The sequence below is a fragment of the Aythya ferina genome (assembly GCF_964211825.1).
Source record: "Aythya ferina genome assembly, chromosome: 5".
Lineage (NCBI taxonomy): Eukaryota > Metazoa > Chordata > Aves > Anseriformes > Anatidae > Aythya > Aythya ferina.
In genome coordinates, this window is record NC_140301.1 from 60,942,664 (window position 1) to 60,963,025 (window position 20,362).

General features: G+C 49.2%; 1 protein-coding gene across 2 annotated transcripts; it reads left to right on the plus strand.

Moving 5' to 3' along the window:
- The first annotated feature begins 208 nt into the window (after positions 1 to 208).
- Positions 209 to 4,633, plus strand: OTX2 (orthodenticle homeobox 2). Of its 2 annotated transcripts, XM_084520202.1 has the most exons (4): positions 209 to 342; positions 766 to 983; positions 1,365 to 1,516; positions 2,705 to 4,633. In XM_084520202.1, the coding sequence occupies exons 2-4, from the start codon at positions 887 to 889 to the stop codon at positions 3,323 to 3,325; spliced, it is 870 nt and encodes a 289-aa protein (XP_084376328.1). In that variant the 5' UTR covers positions 209 to 342; positions 766 to 886; the 3' UTR covers positions 3,326 to 4,633. The 2 variants fall into 2 exon arrangements, with proteins under 2 accessions (XP_084376328.1, XP_084376329.1); XM_084520203.1 differs by lacking the exon at positions 209 to 342 and having other exon boundaries at positions 748 to 983.
- The last annotated feature ends 15,729 nt before the right edge of the window (positions 4,634 to 20,362 follow it).

Below are 20,362 nucleotides of genomic sequence, written 5' to 3' on the forward strand. Positions count from 1 at the left end.
GGGGTGCCCGCAGCCGGGGGGAGCCGCTGGCCGCCCCCGGGGCCGCTCGGCGAGGTGTTTGTTTAGCTCCAGCCCCGTCATCAAGAGTTTCTTGAAAGCCTAATAAATCTGTTACTTGCCTCCAAATCTAATTACCCGGAGTACTAATTAGGTGCAAATGGCCGGTGGAAATTACTGCAGGCGTGGACTGATGGCGGTAGAGCAGAAAAGTTTGGCTCTGCCCGAGCGGGCATTTGAGCTCTGAAATGCGGCATCGTCGGGGGGAAGGGCAGGGGGGGAGGCTTGAATGTTGCCCAAACCTGGGATAATTAAAGTCCTTGCAAGAGACTAGGGGAGAGATAGGTTTCTTGAATTGTTTCTTTGTTTCTCACCCTTGGGCTTTGTTATCTGCATTATTTATTTAGCCGAGGGGTTCTTTGTGTCTGCGAATGGCCCCAATCAAGTTTTGCTTGAGACAATTAGCTGGTGCCCGGCCGGGAATCCTATGCAAATGCCCCGGGCAGCCGTACAATGCGGGCAGTTGAAGGCATGGGGGGTTTTGTTCGGGCAGTAATTACTGGATGGGACGTGCCCCCCCCCTTCCCCTGCCCTCCCCTCCCTCCCTGTCTTTTTGGGGAGGGATGCGTTTATCTGCTCAGTCTCTCCCGGCTCCCAAATCCGGCTGGGGGCCGGTTTAAGAGCTGGAGGATCGGCGGGGGAAGGCAACGGGGATAAAAGCCGGGGGGCAGCCAGCTCCCTGACCCCCCCCCCTTCTCCCCTCCGCAGGCACCTGGCGGCCTCCCCCGGCCGACGGCACCCCCAGGCACCGCCCGGGGCAGGCAGGGCGCTTGGGCGGCTCCCCCTCGCCCGGATTTCGGCCAACTCTCCTCCCCGCTACAACTTTAGCATGATGTCTTATCTTAAGCAACCACCTTATGCAGTCAATGGCCTGAGTCTCACAACCTCGGGCATGGATTTGCTGCACCCGTCCGTCGGTTATCCCGGTAAGCCACGTTTTTTCTCCCCTCTCCCCCCGTTCCCCTTTTTGTCCCCTCTGCCCCGCGGATTTCCCCCAGCAGAAGCCGCGGTGCCGTGGGGTCCCCCTTTCTCCCTTCCTTTTTCACTTTATTTTTTTTTTAATTTTTTCACCCTTTATAACCTTTCTATGGGGTTGCAAAACCGGGGCCACCCCGCTGCTGGAGGTGGGGGGCAGCCTCTTGCAGGGAGGGCTGGGGTGGAGGCGCCGGGATTGCCGCAAGGATGCGGCTGGGGGCTGGCTGCGGGTCACCGGGGAGAGCCGGCGGGGATTTGGGGGGGTCCCTGGAGGGGTCCCTCGGGGGCTGAGCACACTGAGTGACAGCCAGGGCTCCCGGCTCCTTTCGCAGCCACCCCCCGAAAGCAGCGGCGGGAGCGCACCACCTTCACCCGGGCGCAGCTGGACGTGCTGGAGGCCCTTTTTGCCAAGACCCGCTACCCCGACATCTTCATGCGGGAGGAGGTGGCGTTGAAAATCAACCTGCCCGAGTCCAGAGTGCAGGTAGGAACGGGGGGGGGCCCTGTCTGCTTCCCCCCCTTCAGTCCTCCCCCAGACCCCAGCCCACTGGGGCTGTTTTAGAGGATGGGGCCAGCCCCATCGGGCCCCTGAGGGATGCTCACATATGGGTGAGGGTGTTTGGGGTGGTCAGAGTGGTGATTTGCCCCCTCTGGGTTGCAGCCTAGCCTCCCCTTCCTCACTGAGCTCTGGGGATTGGTGCAGACCCCTCGGTCATCCTGGTTTGGGGGGGTATCCCCAACATCCCCATGCCCTGCACCTTGCTTTGGCCACATCCCAGCTGGTCTCGTAGGCACGTGTAGAGGCCACAAAGCATCCCTCCTTCCCCAACCCCCCCCCACATCCTTGCTGCTGGGCTGGGGTGCCCTTTTACACCAGTACGAACCAGGGGCTTCCTTTGCTTTTGGAGGGGTTTTGGAGAGGGGAGGCCATGGGACACCTCTGCTGAGGCTGGGCTGTGCCTCCTCCTAGCAGCACCATCCTGGTGGTGCTGCTGTGGGGCAGGAGAAGGGTCCAAGGACCTGTGCTGCCCCCAGTACGGATCCAGGGCACCCTTCAGTAGGGGCAGGGAAGCTCCTGTGTTGCTCGTGCCCCTCGCCTCTCTGCAAGGATGGCCCTGGTCACAGAGCTGCCTGGGGCTGTGTCCCTGCAGAGCGTAGCCATGGGGACCAGGACCCCCCTCCCATGCTCGACCCCAGCCATTTCCCCACAGCACCTTGCTAGGAGAGGCTGAGGTGGGTTGGGGGCCACCCCTGTCCGGGGGTGGAGAGCAGAGAGCCTGTTTAGGGGTAAATGAGACATCTGCAACTGCCCCCAAACCCCTGCCTCTGTTCCCCTAATTGTTTCCCCCCTTTGCTCTATTGTTTCTAATCGAGGGCTTCAACAGGCCTTAAATGGTGATTTTGGGGGGTCACTGGCTGGCAAGCTGCAAAAAGGGAGTGTCCCCCTCTGCTTTCCCCAAAAGTGACTGTATTAAGCATTTTGGTTTGCCTGTTTGCCCTCGTTAGTATTAATGCTAACGATCTCGGGGAGGGGGAGCCTTGCAAAGCCCCGCTGGCCACGGAGCCATCCCCATCCCCAGCGCTGGCTCTCAGCCCTGGGATACCTGCGTGTCCCTAAGGCGAGGCTTTTCTCCATCCCTCCATCCTCCCCTCCCTTTCTCCCCGTCTCCAGGTGTGGTTCAAAAACCGCCGGGCCAAGTGCCGGCAGCAGCAGCAGCAGCAGCAGAATGGGGGCCAGAACAAGGTGCGGCCGGCCAAAAAGAAGAACTCCCCGGCCCGGGAAGTGAGCTCAGAGAGCGGGACCAGCGGGCAGTTCACGCCCCCCTCCAGCACCTCGGTCCCCACCATTTCCAGCAGCAGCGCCCCCGTGTCCATCTGGAGCCCGGCGTCCATCTCCCCGCTCTCTGACCCCCTGTCCACCTCTTCCTCCTGCATGCAGAGGTCCTACCCCATGACCTACACCCAGGCCTCAGGTTACAGCCAAGGATACGCTGGCTCGACCTCCTATTTCGGAGGGATGGACTGTGGATCTTATTTGACCCCTATGCACCACCAGCTGCCCGGACCGGGGGCCACCCTGAGTCCCATGGGTGCCAACGCGGTCACCAGCCACCTCAACCAGTCTCCGGCCTCCCTCTCCACCCAGGGCTACGGGGCCTCCAGTTTGGGCTTTAACTCGACCACCGATTGCTTGGATTATAAAGACCAAACCGCCTCCTGGAAGTTAAACTTCAATGCTGACTGCTTGGATTATAAAGACCAGACATCCTCATGGAAGTTCCAGGTTTTGTGAAGGCCCGCGGGGAACCTTTGTGACCGTACGAGAAACCGCGACGAGAACGAACACGCTGGGCCGAACGCTCCAGTTTTAGTCAGGTCTTGGTTAAATTAAAGAGAAAATAACTAAAACGGACAAACGGACAAACAAACGAACAAAAAACCGACGACGACAACAGCAACAAAAGAGGGACAGTGCTGGTGTGACCACGTTCAGACTCATCTCCTGCTCAGACGCTCTGGAAAAGGAATAACAAAGAGGAAAACGGAGGAGGAAGGCCTTAAACGGACAGATCATCTAGTGAGCAGAAAACAGACAGACCAATCTGTGTTCTTTATAGTTTTAGGCAAATTGTTGGGTTTCTTTGTTTGGAAGAGGTGGGAGATCGTTCCACCTATGGGCCAGTTTAAAAAAAAAAAAAGTCTAGGTTTTTATTTCTTTTTGTGTGTGCGTGGAAAGATCCTTCACCCAGAGGTTTCCAATGTGTTAGCCAACCCTTGGTTAAAATATTCGGAATGGACAGCATCTCTTTCTCTTTTTCTCCCTCTTTCTCTCCCTCCCTCCCTCTTTCTTTCTCTCTCGAGCTCATTCAACTGTTTCATGCCCAACTTGCTCAAGTTGGCACCGAGAGAACTTGGTTCAGGGCTGTGTGGGTTGTGTGACTGATTGTCCTAGCTGCACTACTTTATTTAAAGAAAAAAAAAATAATGTTCATAAGGAGTCAATATGTAGTTTTTAAGAGACAATCAGTGTGTGTCTTATATAAATGGTACATCTGTGGTTTTTAATCTGTGCTAGACTTCAAAACTGTGATCTCCTGTATTGTATGCAACTACGAACTCCGCACCAGCGGGAGTTCTGCTGTGATTTAAATAGGTTATAATTATAAGTGAAATTCAGAGCAACTGAGTTACCTATTATCATCTTTTTAAAAATACAAAAAAAAATATATTAGAAAAAAAAAATAAAACCACAAAAAAAAATACATGATCGCCTTTCACCAGAGGTGAACTGCACTGAAACTTTTTACAACAAACTGTCTTTGAATGAAAGAGAAAAGACCGAAAAAAAAAACCACCCAAGGACATTAAGCTCCTCTGGAGTTCACTTACCGCCGGCCATGCTGGCGGTAGCCATCAAATCAAACAGGACTTCGGGCAGTTGCTCTGACCTGGATGAATTTAAACCGAGAAATTCATTGTCGTTTATGCTTGCAGATGTTAACTGAGAAAAAAAAAAAAAAAAAAGATATATATGCATAAACCTTTTTTTCCTGGATTTGGCAGATATGTATAATTATATTAAAATGGTTCTAGCACACTCGATGGTTGTCTTCCCTTTCCATCGCGCCCGCGAGGGCTGAGCGGGGCGATGCCGCCGGCTCTGCCTGGTTCCGTGGGCAGGGGGAAGAAATCCGCCTGGGGATTTCTTTGTGGGCAGTGAAAGAAGCAAAATGAAAGGTTATATTTATTTATTGATCGATTTTTAAAGGGAAAAAAAAAAAAACACAACACGTGTTTCCAACCTGTCCCCTTTCCCCAATCTCATCCTTTGGCGGAGGGATGGTATTTGTGAGCCATGTTTAGGGAGAGCCCTGAACTTCTTGGGGTAATCCGGGTGGAAAAGGGGGACAGGGAGCATCGTGCAGGATTTGTGTCATAGCTGAGGTCCTGAGGAAGGAGGAGGACTGCTTTTTAAGCCACAATGTCACGAGCTGAATCTGGATTAGACCTTTCCCAAATGTCCTCTCTCATGGTGGCTGTTTATGTCCCTCCTTCACGTGTGCACATGGGACTGCGTGAGCCCTGAAGCTGGTTTGGATTTAATGCAGCAAACAAATGAACTGGTGGAAAGAGAGAGGAAGGCGGAGGCAGCAGCCTGCTCTGTGCTCCTGTCCCCGGCAGGTTCCTGCTCGTGAAGCTGCTTGAAGGCACCAGCACGCGGCACCCGTGGCCACCGTCACCTCACCGCGGTGCCCATGTAGCGCCGGGAGCAGGGATCATGATGTCTCATCACAGCCCTGAGCATCCCTCAGCTTTTCTTGCCCCTCATGAGGTCCGTGCATGCCCAAGGAGCCTCCTTCCTTTGGTTGTCTCTATTTACACACCACTGGGCCCCCAAACTGCCAGCAGTGGTTATCCCTTACGCCGAGCACCCTCTGGCGCTCAGCGAAGTGGCCAGCTATGGACGAAGGCAAGATGTTGTGCTGCTCGGTGCCCAGTTTTGTGCATTTTTGTGGCTCTTACCCAGAGGAAGACACACAGGGGAGGCTCGGGAGGTGCCTCGGGATGGCTCCGGGTCCCCACCACCAGCAGCTCCCAGGCAGCAAGGCGTGAGGTTCCCGTGCTCTGCTGTCGTGGTGCGAGCTGATGGAGTTGAACCCCCCCCAAAAAAAACTATTCAAGCAAAATACACTCAATAAAACCAAATCCTTGTTGAACTGGGGCACAGCACCGCACCTGCCTGGAAAAGCTCTTTGTTTTGTGGGCATTTGATTTTTTTTTTTAAGCCTCTTTAGAAGCACTCTTACCATTTTCCTTTTCCCATCTTATCTTTTGCTGTTCTTTCCTGAGTGGTTTCCCATCTTTTAGGGATGAGCTCCTTCAGCTGGAGCTCACTTTTATCAGAAAAGCCAATTCGCACCAGGAATTTCTCTGAATTTTGCCCAGCCTTTTGCACGTTTCACGTTGTCTCTACCTGTTTTCTGTTTTTAATGTAAATGGGCACTCATGTGGGCAAAGGGCAAAATCCCAAGGTGAACCGGCAAATACAATATATTATTTAAAGAATGTTTTAACTCCTTTTTCATTTTTAATGTTTTAGGTCTTCCTTCTGGCTAAATTTCTTTCCTCTGAACTGAGGCTGCAGAAGGGGACTCTGCATCTAATACAATCAGTAGGAAAGCCAGGGCACCTTGTCAGTTTAGTGTCGGGAAGCCAGATTTAGGGGCAAAGAGCTGATTAGCCGTGTGTCAGATTTGAGGTGCCGCCAACCCCCAAAGCTACATATATAAGCCAATCCTCTCCCTTTCTGCAAGGTGAAGTTTCCCACTGGAGGAAAAAAAAAATAAATAAATGAAAAAACAAATAAAACAGTCGGGAATTATTGACTGCTCAGCCCTCTGCCAGGCATCACTGACCCTGCCCCAGGCTCAGCTGGGGCAGAGCCCCAAAACAGGGATGAGTTTTGGGGTGATCACGTTTTAGGAGGAGCCCGACATGCCCAGGGCTACCAGTTTCCAAGGAGATGGGGGATAAATATGGTTAAATCTGGATTTAGGGACTCACAGCAGAGCTTCCCTGATGGGAGTAGAGGGACCCCCAAAGCCCCCCCCCCCCCCCAGCCTTGGGGCTGGGGGAGGAGAGCTGGAGGGAGGGTAAGGTTTGGGAGGCTTGGGGCTGGGCTTGAGGTTGGGTCTGACTTTGGGAGGGTTGGGGCTGGGTCCTGGGCCCCATCCAGATTTGGGGACTGAGAAGGGAGAGGGGACAGCAGAAGGACCCCTGACTTTGCTACCTCCCTCCTCTCCCTTTCCCAAAGACAGGGGATGGATGAAAGCCCCCCACAGGCTGCAGAGCCCCCATGCCTAACCCCCACACCCCTTCCATAGACATGTGGGGAGCGAAACGGTGCATGTCTATAAATGCACACAGCACTAACACTGATATCAACGTGCACAGCCACATGCATAGAGCATAAACATGCACGTAGAAATGCAACTCTAAGAAAGCAGATAGCACAAACACACACCCCAATGCGTATCTACAAACCCACATGGCACCAACCCCTGGTATAAATGCAGTTATTGAGGAGTCTCTATAAATGCCTATTGTTTAAATGTACGTATCACTGTGGATATATACTGACATGTATACAAGGGCACATAGCACAGATGGCTACAGCGATGCCCACAGCACCAGTGCCTGCAGGTTCAAGCAGCTCTGCCTGTGCCAGGGGCTGTGCAGGGGCTGGGGGCTGTGGTTAGGGCACCATGAGGGGCTGGGCTGGTGAGGGGATGTGCTGGGGGCAGGGGGAGAGAAAGGGAAGGGAATGAAGGGGAAATAGAGAATGAAGGAAAAGGAAAAGGAAAAGGAAAAGGAAAAGGAAAAGGAAAAGGAAAAGGAAAAGGAAAAGGAAAAGGAAAAGGAAAAGGAAAAGGAAAAGGAAAAGGAAAAGAATGGTGGAAAGGAAAGGAAAGGAAAGGAAAGGAAAGGAAAGGAAAGGAAAGGAAAGGAAAGGAAAGGAAAGGAAAGGAAAGGAAAGGAAAGGAAAGGAAAGGAAAGGAAAGGAAAGGAAAGGAAAGGAAAGGAAAGGAAAGGAAAGGAAAGGAAAGGAAAGGAATCAGAGCCTGCTGTCTCTCTGCTGCTGCTAATGCTGCTGCACCTCTGCTCTGTGGCAGAGAGGAGGGAGGTGATGGTGGGGTTAGAAGAGGTGGCAAACAGACAGATAAACATATAAATGCTGCACAAACTGTTAAAATCTGCTCTGAGAGTCAATTTTGACTTCTAGGCTCATGAACCATTAATAAAAATCTCCTTACACTGAAATGGCTCTCAAATGCCGTGATAGCGGATTACAAACTCCTAATGGAGATGCTGTATGACCAAATATTCTCTAAGCAGCAAGGTCTAACGTACCGGGGGTGGCCGGGCCACCTGATTATCAGCTTATCGGCAAATACTTCTTAGTGCGGGATGTGCCAAAAAGAAAGCATCTTCCTCGGCACAGTCCCTTCCCTGTTCTTCATTTTAACAGATTTGGGAGCAGCATCATGTGGCCCGGGGTCCATATGATGACCTGTGGCAATGAGAACCTGTGGCTCTCGCCTTGTCACCCATCACAAGCAGGGATAAGGAGCCTGGTATTTATTCTACTGTGGGTGCTTGTAACAATGGATGTTATATTTCTGCCAGAGCTGTTATCATCTAGAAAATGCACAGCCTGAGCCTCCATGGGGTCCCCTTGTCCTGTGGGTCTGGGGCAAGGCAGCCCCAGTGGGGCTGGGCCCTCCTGCACCCTCATTTCCTTTAGAAGCAGCAAATTGCAAACACTTTTGGGTCCAGCTAAAAGTGGAATTGAAGCTGATTTATCTCCTGACACAGCTGTTAAAAGCAAAGTGTCCCTCCATCCACCGTGCCATGGCTGTGGAAGGACGTGTAACCACGCTCACTGATTTTTGGGGAGCCTGTGGACCACGACAGCTCTCTCATGAGATGTGGGGCTGCAGGTTTGACCCCTCGGGATAATCAGGCTCCTCTGCAGCAGGGAAATATCTGGAGCCAGCTCCCAGGGAAGCCCGTCTGGGTGAAGGCATCGCCCTGGGGGCTGCAGAGCTGCTGAGGGGCTGCGAACGAGGAGTTGAGATTAAAGTGCAAGGCACTGCCAGGGTGTTTGCTCAGCATCCCAAGGAGGAGGCACCGTGGGGTTGGCTTTATTTAACATTTTTATTAGCAACGTGGAAGAGCATGCAGGCAGAATTGTTAAGCACCGGAGCTGGTGAATGGAGAGAAGTGATAGGAAGAGGCAGCCAGAGGATGGAAAATAGGAGGGCAGGATAGCAAAGGATGAGCAAATGTATCTGGAGAGAGAAGCAGAGCCATTCAACATCCCTGCCAGAGGAACGTGTTTGGAAAGCCAAGCCATGAATGTCCTGTGAGTGCTCTGCCCTCCTGGTGGGCACGAGGTTGCAGGAGATGGGTGCTGGTGAAGGGTGGTGAGAAGGCTGATGGAGTCCAAAAGGCTGGATCAGTGGGGGATGAGGGCAGCAAAATTGCCACTGGAACTCTGGAAATCCTGAAATCAGGTGGGAGAGGAGACCATTACTGAAATGATGTTGTCTGGTCCCAGGGCCAGGCTTTGAAACTGAATTTGGAGAATTGGGGTGGGATGGGGAAGAACCATGAAAGCAACTCAAGGAGGGGGGAACCTCCCTAGGATAGGGGTGTCTGGGGAAATCTGTCAGTATTTGGAGCTACCCAGGAGAAGCTTGAGATGATGTGAGTAGATTTGGTGAGTACATCTGGCAAAGGCAACCAGGCTAAGAAGTTAAAATTAGATTAATCCCCACTGGACATCAGAGACAAATAAAAATCAGCCACTGACACAAATTGCCTTAGGATATGGAAGATATGGAAGTTTTTTTTTCAAGTGTTATGGTCAAATAACCGGGTGTCTTTCTGGAAGATAAGCAGGAGGTGTTTTCTCCTGTCCATACTTACTTAAAATATAGCATGGCACAACCCTTGCTGAAACCACCCAGGTTACTCTTTCTCTTTCAGGGCTATATGCAGGACTTCTGGGAGGATGGAGTACCCATCAGACAATTCCTCGGAAAATTTGCTTCTGGACCATCTCTGGACATGGAAAATCAAATATGTATGGGCTGCAAGATGGGCACCAGAGACCAGGGGCCGGTGGTGCGGGTGTCCTGTGCTGCTGTGATTGTGTTACAGCAGGACCTCTTATCCAGGACACGTCTGGCAGAAGGACAGCATGCCACCGACATCCAGCCCTTCCCATGTGCACGGACAAACCCTCTGCAGCTCAATTTTTGGGCAATGTCTTGCAAGAGTTTCTCGGAGCAGTTTGGGTCAGCCCTCCTGGGCTTCTGCTCTCCCTTTTTTCCTTGGCTGCCCTCTCCCCTGCTGCGGGGAGTGGGGATGTGGTGCCAACCTCTCCAGGTGTGCAAACTGCCCACCCCTTCTGGCAGGATCTCAGGGCACCAAGAAGGTACTGCCAGGGCTGAATTAAACAGCAAGAGGCTGCCAAAGCTCGCTTCTGGCTCTTGGCCTCCCACATCAGTAGGGAGAAAGGTGACTGCAGAAGGGGCTGCAGAGTGAGGGTTGTTATTTTCCCTGTGTTTTGGGGAATGCCTGTCACCATTTTGGGTGTTTCCTATGCTTAAATGGATCATCCAGGTCTGCTGCAAGTCTGTGACGTTGCAAGGGCTGGTGGACTGCTACAAAATTAGGAATAAAGAGAGTGCTGGAGCAATTGGAGGTTGTTGGGAACAGCTATGCAGATGCTGAGGTCTCTTTATGGTGTTACACTGGTCCCTATATAACTGAGAGCAAAATTAGAGCTTCACTACATCTATTTAATTACTTGCATTGATACAACCCTATTCAAATAGTCCCCATATTACCGATTTCCCTGGTAATTTCTGGTTTCCCTGGTAAATTACTGATTTCTCTGCCATTTCACTTTCTACTTCAATGGTATCACTGGCTAGTGAGGGCCTACCAAGGCTCCCTTGCTGCCTTACCATCGGGTCAGACTGCAATTACCAAAGGCAAAAAGAGCATCAGCAATACCAAAGGCAAAACCAGCAATGTCCTGCAGTCCGCCTTGGCCTGAGGGCTGGCTCTGTCTGTGCTGTGGCTGCGGTTGGGTTGTCAAGCTGATATGGTGCCCCTCTAGGCTGCAGGCATCATGCTTGCAAGGCTGGGGATGTGGCATCATGGCCCAATAAGGGACCTTCCCCCAGATCTGTCTGCACAATGCCATACGTGGTCTCGTGTAGGTGGGCAGCACAAGATGAGCCCCACATCGATGGGCATGGGGCAAATCCACCCGCTGTGTCTGGCACTTGGACAGCAAGGAGTTGAGGTGTTGCAAATGCATGAGGTGGGCTGAGCTGAGCGGGAGAGACAGAAATCATCTGCATGACCCCCCGGCAGCACCAAAAACGTGTAGGTGTCCTGATAACCAAGAGAATTCAGTGATGCTCGTGGGCTCATACTGGAGATGTGTGACTGTAACTGTCCCCATTAGCATTAACACACTCTTTACTCACTCCACCGTTTATCGGAGAGTGATTAGATATTATACAGAGTCATATTACTCGTGGAGACCAGGCACAAAGTGCTTATTTTTTATTTGCCTTCAAATCAGGGAAATCCACAAGCAGCTTTACTTCTAGACCCAGCCATGCTAGCCTGTTCTCGGCGCTTTAAAATTAAAGCAATCACAAGGCTGCCCTTAGGTTTCCAGTGACTTATGCAAGAAACCAAACACACGAGAACAAAAGGACAAATGAAAAACTGGGGTTTCCGGCTGGAATTTGTACCGCGAGCAACGTGATCGAGTCAACTTACTGTTCATGTGTCAGGAGAGGAGAGGGAGGGGGCTGTCCTGATTAGATCTCATTTCCTACCTGTTTACTGTAGGCATTTGCATAATGATCACCCTGCAGAGTTGTTAGCATATTATAACACCCGTTCCTGAACCCGTTAAAACACAAAAACCAGGCAGACTGCTGCTGTTTACAGCAAATCTCCTCCTGATTGAGTCCAAGCGGATGTGGCCAGCGCGTGCCCCCAACTACTTGAGATGGCTGCGAGCCTCTTCCAGATGTCATCAGAGAGATAAACACAAACTGTTTTATTTTTTGCAAAGAAAAAGGAAAAATCAGAGGGCTGGGAAGGGATCTAAAGTCCTCCAGGGGTCATTTTCCATTTTAGTTCCTCATTGGAGGAAAAAGACGTCTCCAACACCCCATATTCCTGGTCCAAGTGCTAGGATGGTGATAGCAGCCATCAGGTTTTGAAGCAGCACAAATAAATGATGGACACAGCAGCTCAGCCCTCCCCAGACATTCGTGCTCCTGCAGGATACGTGCTTCACCACAACTTTCACCCAAGCAGATCTTCACGCACAGAGTGATGATTTACAGACTGCAAACGTGGTGGGAAGTTGGGCTTATTTGTAAATCGTTTGCTTTCAGTGAGGACAGATGAGCGTGCCATTGTTTTGGAAGAGTTTCTTGTCAGCCGAATTACAAAAAGGCAGATAAAAGGGGAGGGACACGGGGCAGACATGACCCTGCTGTTGCCAAAGGGTGGCAGAGGCCTGCGAGGTCTGAGTACCCAAGCAGCGAGGTGTCAGCAAACAAACCCTGACAGGCTCACCTTTCAGCAGACCCGCTCAGCTTTTTGCTCTAACAGGGCCACGACGTGGATCCTTACAGATCCCTCAGTCTCTCACAAAACTTACTCTGTTTCTAATCCTACAAATTGCACCAAGGTGCTCACAGACCACCTGAACCAGCTTGCTTCCACCTGTCCACTTTAAAGCACATTTTCCATTTCCTCCTCCAACTGTTCTTGGCAACATGGGGTAAAAGTGGACTTCAGATGAAATAATTTAGCAAAGAATCACTGGATACCCATTGTCACCTCAATCTGGTTCAATCTTTTAGTGATTTTTGGTACCCCATACTTCTCTAGATACTTACAAGAATACCACAGGGGTCAGTGCCAGAGCACACCAGACTTGTGGTGTGCTACACATGTGGTGCTTGTCCCCTGTCTGCTGTGCTGGGTGTTTGCAGAAGGATGTGAGACCGGTTTAATGAGATTTCCTCTTGACAAATTCACGTTGGCTGCTTCCTGTTAGACAACTTTCTGTGTAAATGGAATTTTAAGTCTTCCAAGAGTTCAGGTTTGCAGGGACCTTTGCGAGGTTTTGTGTCCCTTAGCGAGGATGCCCTGGACCCTCAGCTTCCAGGCAGCTGCTGCAGCCTGGCATTGTCTCCTTGCACAGCCTCCTTCTAACCTACCCTTTTTCCACACCAAACTTGCCCCCAGAGATCCTCCACGGTGTCTGGAAGTCCTCTGGGACAACTGTGGGGTGTCCTGGGGATTCCCATCGCACAGCATCAGCCCAGGGACAGCAGAGATGGTGTCAGTGCCTGTTGTATATGGGGTGGCCGTGTCTCGTGGATGTCTACCTTTTTGTTTCAGCACAGAGTCCTCATTTCATGTTCCCCAGTAGTGTTGGCATATAGTGACTGATCCCCAGTGCTCCTGTGGAGCATTATTGCTGTCTGCCCTTGGTATTGCTCCCCGTGCTGTGGGCTTGGTTCTGCTGCTCAGCACCTTTGGACACATCTCACAGGTCAGCGTGTCCCCGATGAGGGACTCTGCAGCATCTGCAAGGAAGCATTATGGTGCCAGAATCCCCACCTCTGTAAAAAAAACACCACTTCCAGCAGCCTGGGACCCACCTGCCCATTTCCTTCTCTAATGATGGATGCTCTCCTCTCCATCTCTCTCTCTACCCCTGAGATCAGCCAAGCGTCTCAGGTACATCTCACGTCCCTGGAGGCCAGCCACTGCTGACACCACAACACCGTGCTTTCTCCCTGGTACCCGTAGCAGGTGGCTCAATCCCAAAAAAAAGGGGGCAGCCCCTGGAAGCCGCTGCCTTTCTGCCACGAGGCCGTAGCTGCAGCGAGTGACACAAGAGCCTGGCTCTCCTGCTGGAACTGCACTTCGCTTTCTCATTATGCAACTGCTGTATTTTAATAAAAACCCCTTTTTAGGCAGTTTCAAAAACAGTTGGTCTTTCTTTTTTTTCCTCCTTCTGTCAAATGACCAACTTAATAATTCACTAGTTGTGCTGGGATTAGCCACTTTGGGCCACACTCTGGATTTCTTATCTTTAATGTAGTTCTCGACGACATCTTCTGCACTTAATCCCCTGACAAAACTCCCTTTGATTCCCATGACAGTCGCTCACGGAGATCAAACGCAGAACGCTGCTCTGTCAGGTAGAGCTGGGCGAATAATTTGCGACAAATAATTTACCCACAGACTTTCTTCCTCATTTTCTCTGCACAAATTGTCCATTTGGCTGAGGCTCGGGACTGCTGGTGGATTTGTTTCTGGCTGCACGAGTCTGAATTTAGCGCCTGGCTCACGAGGAAGAGCCTGCGAGTGCATTTTAAGAGCCTTGGTGGTGCTTTGACCTCGCTTGGCTCCAGCTTTGGTTTTTGGCAGTGCCAAGCCCGTCCTGCCCCATGAGCAAAATCAACACACGCTGTGATGTGCTCAGCAATCCTGAGTCACCGTGCTGTGTTTCCGAGCAGGATCAGAGGAGCATGACTTTGAGCTGAGTGCCGCAGTGCAAATAATCTCTAATATCACCCTAAATCTCCTGTTCGGGGGATGTGCTCTAATGTATGCACCTGATATGAGTTTTATCACTTCCCCTTGCAAGAACAGTCTCCAAAAGCCAAGCGGAGGCTAGGCGAGGATGTGCAGAGATAACAGGACTCGGTTTTCATGTGAGACCTGCTCTAGCAGGGGCAAGGAGCTACCCACGCTCCCAGTATCACTGCCCAGCACCATCTGTGCCCTACATCACACAGCTGGGGACCAAACACACATCCCCTCTCTTTTCAGCTTTGCATTGCCACAGCCTCCATCCCAGTTTAACCACTCGACCAAACATCAATGGCATCTCTGGGTGTGTCACTTCAAGTGTTTTAGGTAGAGATAAGGTTGGGAATTTGGATTAATTAGGAATTAGCCATGAGAAAGTGTTGGTATGGACGGATTTACACAATATTTGTAACTGTGATTTTATAAACGAAAATGTTTGAACTTGCAGTTTGTGTCAACTTTACCTTTTTCCTTCCCCTTTTTTTAATTAAATGCCTGTGACTCTCAAAAAAGCACAAAGGTGGTAACTTTAAGGTCTCCATCTATTTTCCAAACAGCCCTGGTAACGCCTGCAGGGAGCAGAGAGCAGTGCTGCCTTACCAGGGCCCACAGAGACGCTTCATTAACCCAATTAAGCAGGTGGATGGAGAGGGTCTCTCTGATAATTTACACCTTACTAATGAAGTGTGTGACTCTTAATCTCCTCCAAACAAGATACACTCATGAAACACTGGTGCAAGGAAAGGGGAAATTAATTAGGTGAAAAAACTATGAGATTATAGTAGAGGGATTCCAATGAGGCAACAGTAACATGGCTGGTGATTCATTTGTGCCTGTCTTAAATTAATGGCTGAGCTGACAAGCAAATAAGACCCAGCATTGTTTTGGCTTAAAAGACATCCTCATCAGACCTAGCATGAGGCACCTGATTTTATGGCATAACACACCATTTTCTGAGCCCCAGCTGCCTGGACGGCCCTGGGAGAAACAAACCCAGTCTGAGCAGAGCCTGGCCCCTTTTCTAAGACATCTAGAGGAGCTACTTATTCTATGGAAATATTTCCCATACAGTAATAATGCTGTGCCATAGAAATATCTGCCTGGCTGCCAAGCCTGTGTTTGGGGTGCAGTGAGGTGGTAGGGAGGTGGTGGCTGGTCGCTGAGCAGTCATCCCACCAAGCTGAATGCTTAACATTGGCTTTAGCCATAAAAAGATGATGTGAGCTGCTGCTTTGCTTGGTGCTCCGTGAAAGGCTGGAGTCAAGCCCTTTACGACCCAGTTATGGGTTGATTTCCTTTATCTGTGTGCAGTGCCATCGAGTGATGCTGTGCATCAGCCTTTGTGGTAGAGCTGAACTGGCTCGAACCATGGCCAGTGGACAACTTTGGCAGCCTGAGAGCTGGCTGCTCAAAGCAACATGACTTCTCCTGACCTCTAACACTGTTGGGAGACCCTTGCAGACTTTCCTTGGGTGCTGGTGGGTGCTGACCAAAAAATTGGGTGCAAACATGAATGAGAAGTTGTTTTTTGTCCTGAAAAGTCCCTTGGAAAGGCACTGTTCATCCTGTGATCATGCATGGTAACTGTCTTCAGAGAATGGGATCTTCAGTGTTCTGGAGTGAGAATGCTGCAGAAATGCATTTTATCAGTCAAATTCAATGTGTGGGTACTGAAAGGTTCCCAGAGTAGCAGATCTGAGCAGCTTTAACATTGGAAATTGTATTTTGTCCTAACAAGAACTCAATGCGCCCAAGGATTTCAAAGCTTTTGGCAAACATGAATTAAAGCAGTAATTAATTAAGCTCTGCGGCACTCCTGTTTGATAAACAAGAGATACATTATGATCAGTCAGTATTGCCAACTGCAAACATTCACTAACTGTGAGTCCAGCTCCCCAAAATTATGAGATTGGCTTAAAAAATCACGAGATTAAAAACCAAAATTGTTGCATTTTCTTTATCCACCATCTGGCTCCTCAGCCTCTAGGGTAAACATGCCTCGTGTTTTCAACTACAAGGGCTAGCCACTTACTTAAAAACATGAAAACAGAGATCCTTGTGCTTCATAATGACTCCAACAGCTGAGGCTTTAGGAGAAAATGCTAAGAATCCTAAGACTCGTCACGAAATCTGAAGAATTTGCAGTAATGATCACTTACAACGGAAAGGGTTTTGGCTCAGCAGCTATTTCTGAATTCAGCAACCCAGCACAGGAGCTGCTAGACAAGGAACAACGAAGACTGACCCTCCTGGTCGAAATGGCAGGAGCATTTAGGTGGATAAAATACAATTACAGAGGCAGGATGTCATGTAGCCCTTGCTGGAATTTAGCCAGGGCGTGACAGATAAACACATCAGTTCTTGTGAAAACTCTTCTGGGATTGTTAATTATTACAAATGATCTTTCCTGTCTCTCTGGAAGATGATTGCAGGCAATGCTACAGCATCAGGCACTGTCTGGGGGCAATAGCTTCGTACCAAGCCACAGATGTGAATGTCACCCCTGAAGCCCTGCTCCCCTGGATTCGCAGCCCTGACAGACAGTGTGTGTCGGGAAAATCCTGGCTCAGGATGATCCGACTTAGCCCGTGAGACAGGGCCGTTTTGGTGGCAGGGCTGGCAGCCACCGCATTACTGTCTGGGGAAGAACTTATGCGGCAGTGGGAACGGCAAATTATCCGGAGGGAAAGTAGCTGCAGAAGGGCCGTGGCTGGCTGGAACCAGGAAAACAGATTTCAAACTAATGTAAACAGCTTGGATTTATCACCGGGCTTGCAGGTTCAAAAATAAATATCACCGTTTCTGTGGTTCAAAAGTTGGTTATTTTCTACCGACACTTCAAAAAATGTAGTTTTCCAGTGACCTTGGAAACCACTTTAAATACATTTTTCAGTAAGTTAAAAACCTGAAGTTAATAAAAAGGAACCAGGGAAAGAAAGAAAGTTTCAATTCTTTAAGCAGGTCTATTTGTCACAGAAGAGAAAATGAACTTGAGGCCACCTGAGCATCCAAGCACATGTATTTTAGAGAAAACTAGCTCTAATGTCTTCGCCGCAGCAGGATCCCCATACACGTCAAGAAGCCATTTTCTCCAAGGAGGAACATTACGCTGTGCTCAGGATAGACTCTGATCTTTGCACCTAAACCTATTTAAGCGATACTAGGGGCTTTTGTACTGCTGTGAAATTACTCTGGGCCCATGAGGGCACTCGCTGGCTGTGTACTCCCCTCTCTTCTGTGGAAATTGAAGTACAAACAGGTTGAAAAAAGCTACAGACAAATTCATGCAGCGAGTACCAGCTAGGGCTACTTAGAGAAAAGATACAGCCTCTGGCTTGGGAAGCTCAGTGCTGCAGGGAATTGAGGAGATAAGGAGGAGGGCTTGCCCTGGCTTTACATTTTATCTCTAAGCATCTCTTACTGACCACCTCTGGGGGCCTAGATGGACCTTCAGGCCAACCCGTGTGTGGTCATTTGTGTTCTCCAAGTGTATTTCCTCCCTGCCCAGCTCAGAGGAGCATTTCCAGGAGAAGCTCCCAAACACAGAGGCTAAGGGCAAGAGCAATGCTGGTGTAGAAGAGTATTGGTTAACATTGGAGCCATGGACCTCATGCTGCCGCCCTCTGTTTGGTCCCGACTCCTGGCTTTTCAAGCAGTGTTTGTGTATTGAATAAAGCATTTCAAAGGGTTATGCTAAATAGGTGTCTGGGGCTCAGTAATTAATGTCAACATCCATAAATGCTGTGTGTCTCACTCCTGTATTGCCAATGCCCTGACTACAGACCGAGTATCTTATCAAGTTACTTGCTTTCTCCAAAAAGATGTACCAGCAGGTCATGTGTAGGTTAAACATGGCAGCTCTCTAACCACTCAGGAGCTACTTTATCCTGTGTGCAAACCTGGTTTATAAAGCTTATCAAGAAGAGAGGCTTGGTATCACAGTCTAGTACTCATAATTAATCCTGGAGACAGTGCGGATTTAGGTTCATTGGGGCTGACTTCAAATTAAAAAGTCACTATTAGCATGTGAAACAGACACCATATGTTACATATTAACACTGTAGATGTTACAGAATGTTGTGCATTGCTTTTTCTTTAAGTCAGATAGCTATAGACATGCCCTTTCCAATAGAAGTTGGGTTATCTATCTATATTAGTGTTACCTTCTAGTGGTCTCCATTATGGATGGCAGCAGATGTCTTTACAGAGATCTCTACTGCCAGATCTACTCATACACACACATCCGTATAGGTAAGTTCCTTATTTCTATAGGCTTTTACATTTTTATATATAAAATTATATTTACTTGTAAATGTATTTACATGCATATTATTGCATCTAAAGTGCAGTACTGATCAGTAGACATATACACACTGATTACAGAGAAATGGCAAGTATATAGAAAAATATGATACATTTACACAGACAAATAGAGAAATCTCTAGGTTTATACCTTTACAGCAGTATTTTTCCCTTATTCACCCTCAATATCTGTAGGTACCTTGATCTATGTACAAGTTCAAAATACAGAGGGAAATACTGCCTAAGAACATATTTGGCAGCAGCCTGTAAAAGCTCATTGTACTAGGAGTTAATACAATGTTCTCAGTGTCTTCAGTCATCTGAAATTTGAGTTTAAAGTTCTTGCACAATCACAGCCAACATAAAATGCAGCAGGAAATCGCCATTAGTCAAATGTGTTCGTCTAATCCCGCTGCAAAATGGAGCTTTTTCATTTCTATCCCGCCACGGGTTAGTTTGTGATTTCATATGTCAGATACATCAATTCTGCCAAGGAGAGGAGATGGGCAAGAACAAATTAAAAATATAGACTCCTTTGCTGCAGGGGAAGTTGAGAGGGCAGGTCTTTGTGGAGAACAGTAATAATGATCTCATTTAAGAGAGTTTCTGGGTCTGATTCTTTGCTGCCCTTCTTCATACTTAATTAGTCGCTGGCAAATTGAGGGGCTAACCAGCAAATCCAAAGGAATATTCACTCTTCTCTGCTGAAATTGCACAGGGAGAGAGCAAGGAGGGAGACATCAGCCCACGTACTCTGACGCTTTAATGCCAAGAAAGAGCACCAGCTGGTTGCCAATGGGAAAACCTGCCATTTCCTTCACTCTTTCTGTCCTTGTCTTGTTTTGTTTCTGTCTCTCACTCTCTCCCACTTTCTTCTTTCTAATTCTCTCCCTTCGTTTGCGCGACCACTGGGATAAATACAGCAACAGCCCCTCTCTTCCCAGAGACTCATTCTTGGGAGGATATTAGTGTGTGCCACACTCTGCTGCCGATTTGTCTTAAGGTAATTATTATTAATGGCTGTTGTTGTTTTTCCTGCAGAAACTGTAATATAGACCCTTTTGTATCATTGGCTGAAGCCTGTTGTTTCTGTAGGAAAAACAATAGGCCTACAGATTAGGACTGCATATTATGGCTCTAGTAGCACAGCAGGCTTTTGGTATTGGTACCAATCCTATCAGTTCCTGGCATCCTTCCCCCTTTACTCCTGGTAATTAATCTTTTCATGAATGCTGTCACGTTTAGAGCCGTTTCATTAAGTTTCTGGTTCCTGCATTTAGGCAACTCACCTGCGCCATCGGCTGCAGAGCCACAGAGAGGGGAAATGCTGGTAGTGGGTTTGCTTTCCCCAACCTTCCCTTCCTCCCTCTGGTAAATGCTCTGCCCTAAATGAAGCCACGCAAGGATGACAGACAGGCAGCCGTGTGGTTCAGACAGCCCAAAAGAGCAAAATTGAGCCGTCAAAAATTAGGAAAAGCCCCTACAAATGAAGGCTGTTGAATGTGATGCCTGTATCCTTACCAGCCTTATAGAAAATGGATACTCACTTTTTGCTATGATGGTTTCACTTAAAATAGCACAGATTTCTTAAAGCAAGGACAGTATTTTGGGACAATCACCTCCTCCATCCATACACCAACACTTTTCCTTCCTCCCACTCAACAAGTCTCCAACCCGCCTCCCCCAAATGCACCAACTTCAGACCTTTCTGTGAAGCAGGAGGCTTTCTAGAGGGAAATGAGGTTTAAAACCACTTTTGCTGGTATTGCCCCAGACTGCCACTCCTGGTTTTTAAAAGGAGCTGGGC

Bases quoted from the DNA above. Each gene is read 5' to 3' on its own strand.
- OTX2 (XM_084520202.1), top strand. From the start codon at position 887: ATGATGTCTTATCTTAAGCAACCACCTTATGCAGTCAATGGCCTGAGT. The intron at 984-1,364 runs GTAAGCCACGTT...CTCCTTTCGCAG, and splicing joins CCCGTCCGTCGGTTATCCCG to CCACCCCCCGAAAGCAGCGG. The intron at 1,517-2,704 runs GTAGGAACGGGG...CCCCGTCTCCAG, and splicing joins TGCCCGAGTCCAGAGTGCAG to GTGTGGTTCAAAAACCGCCG.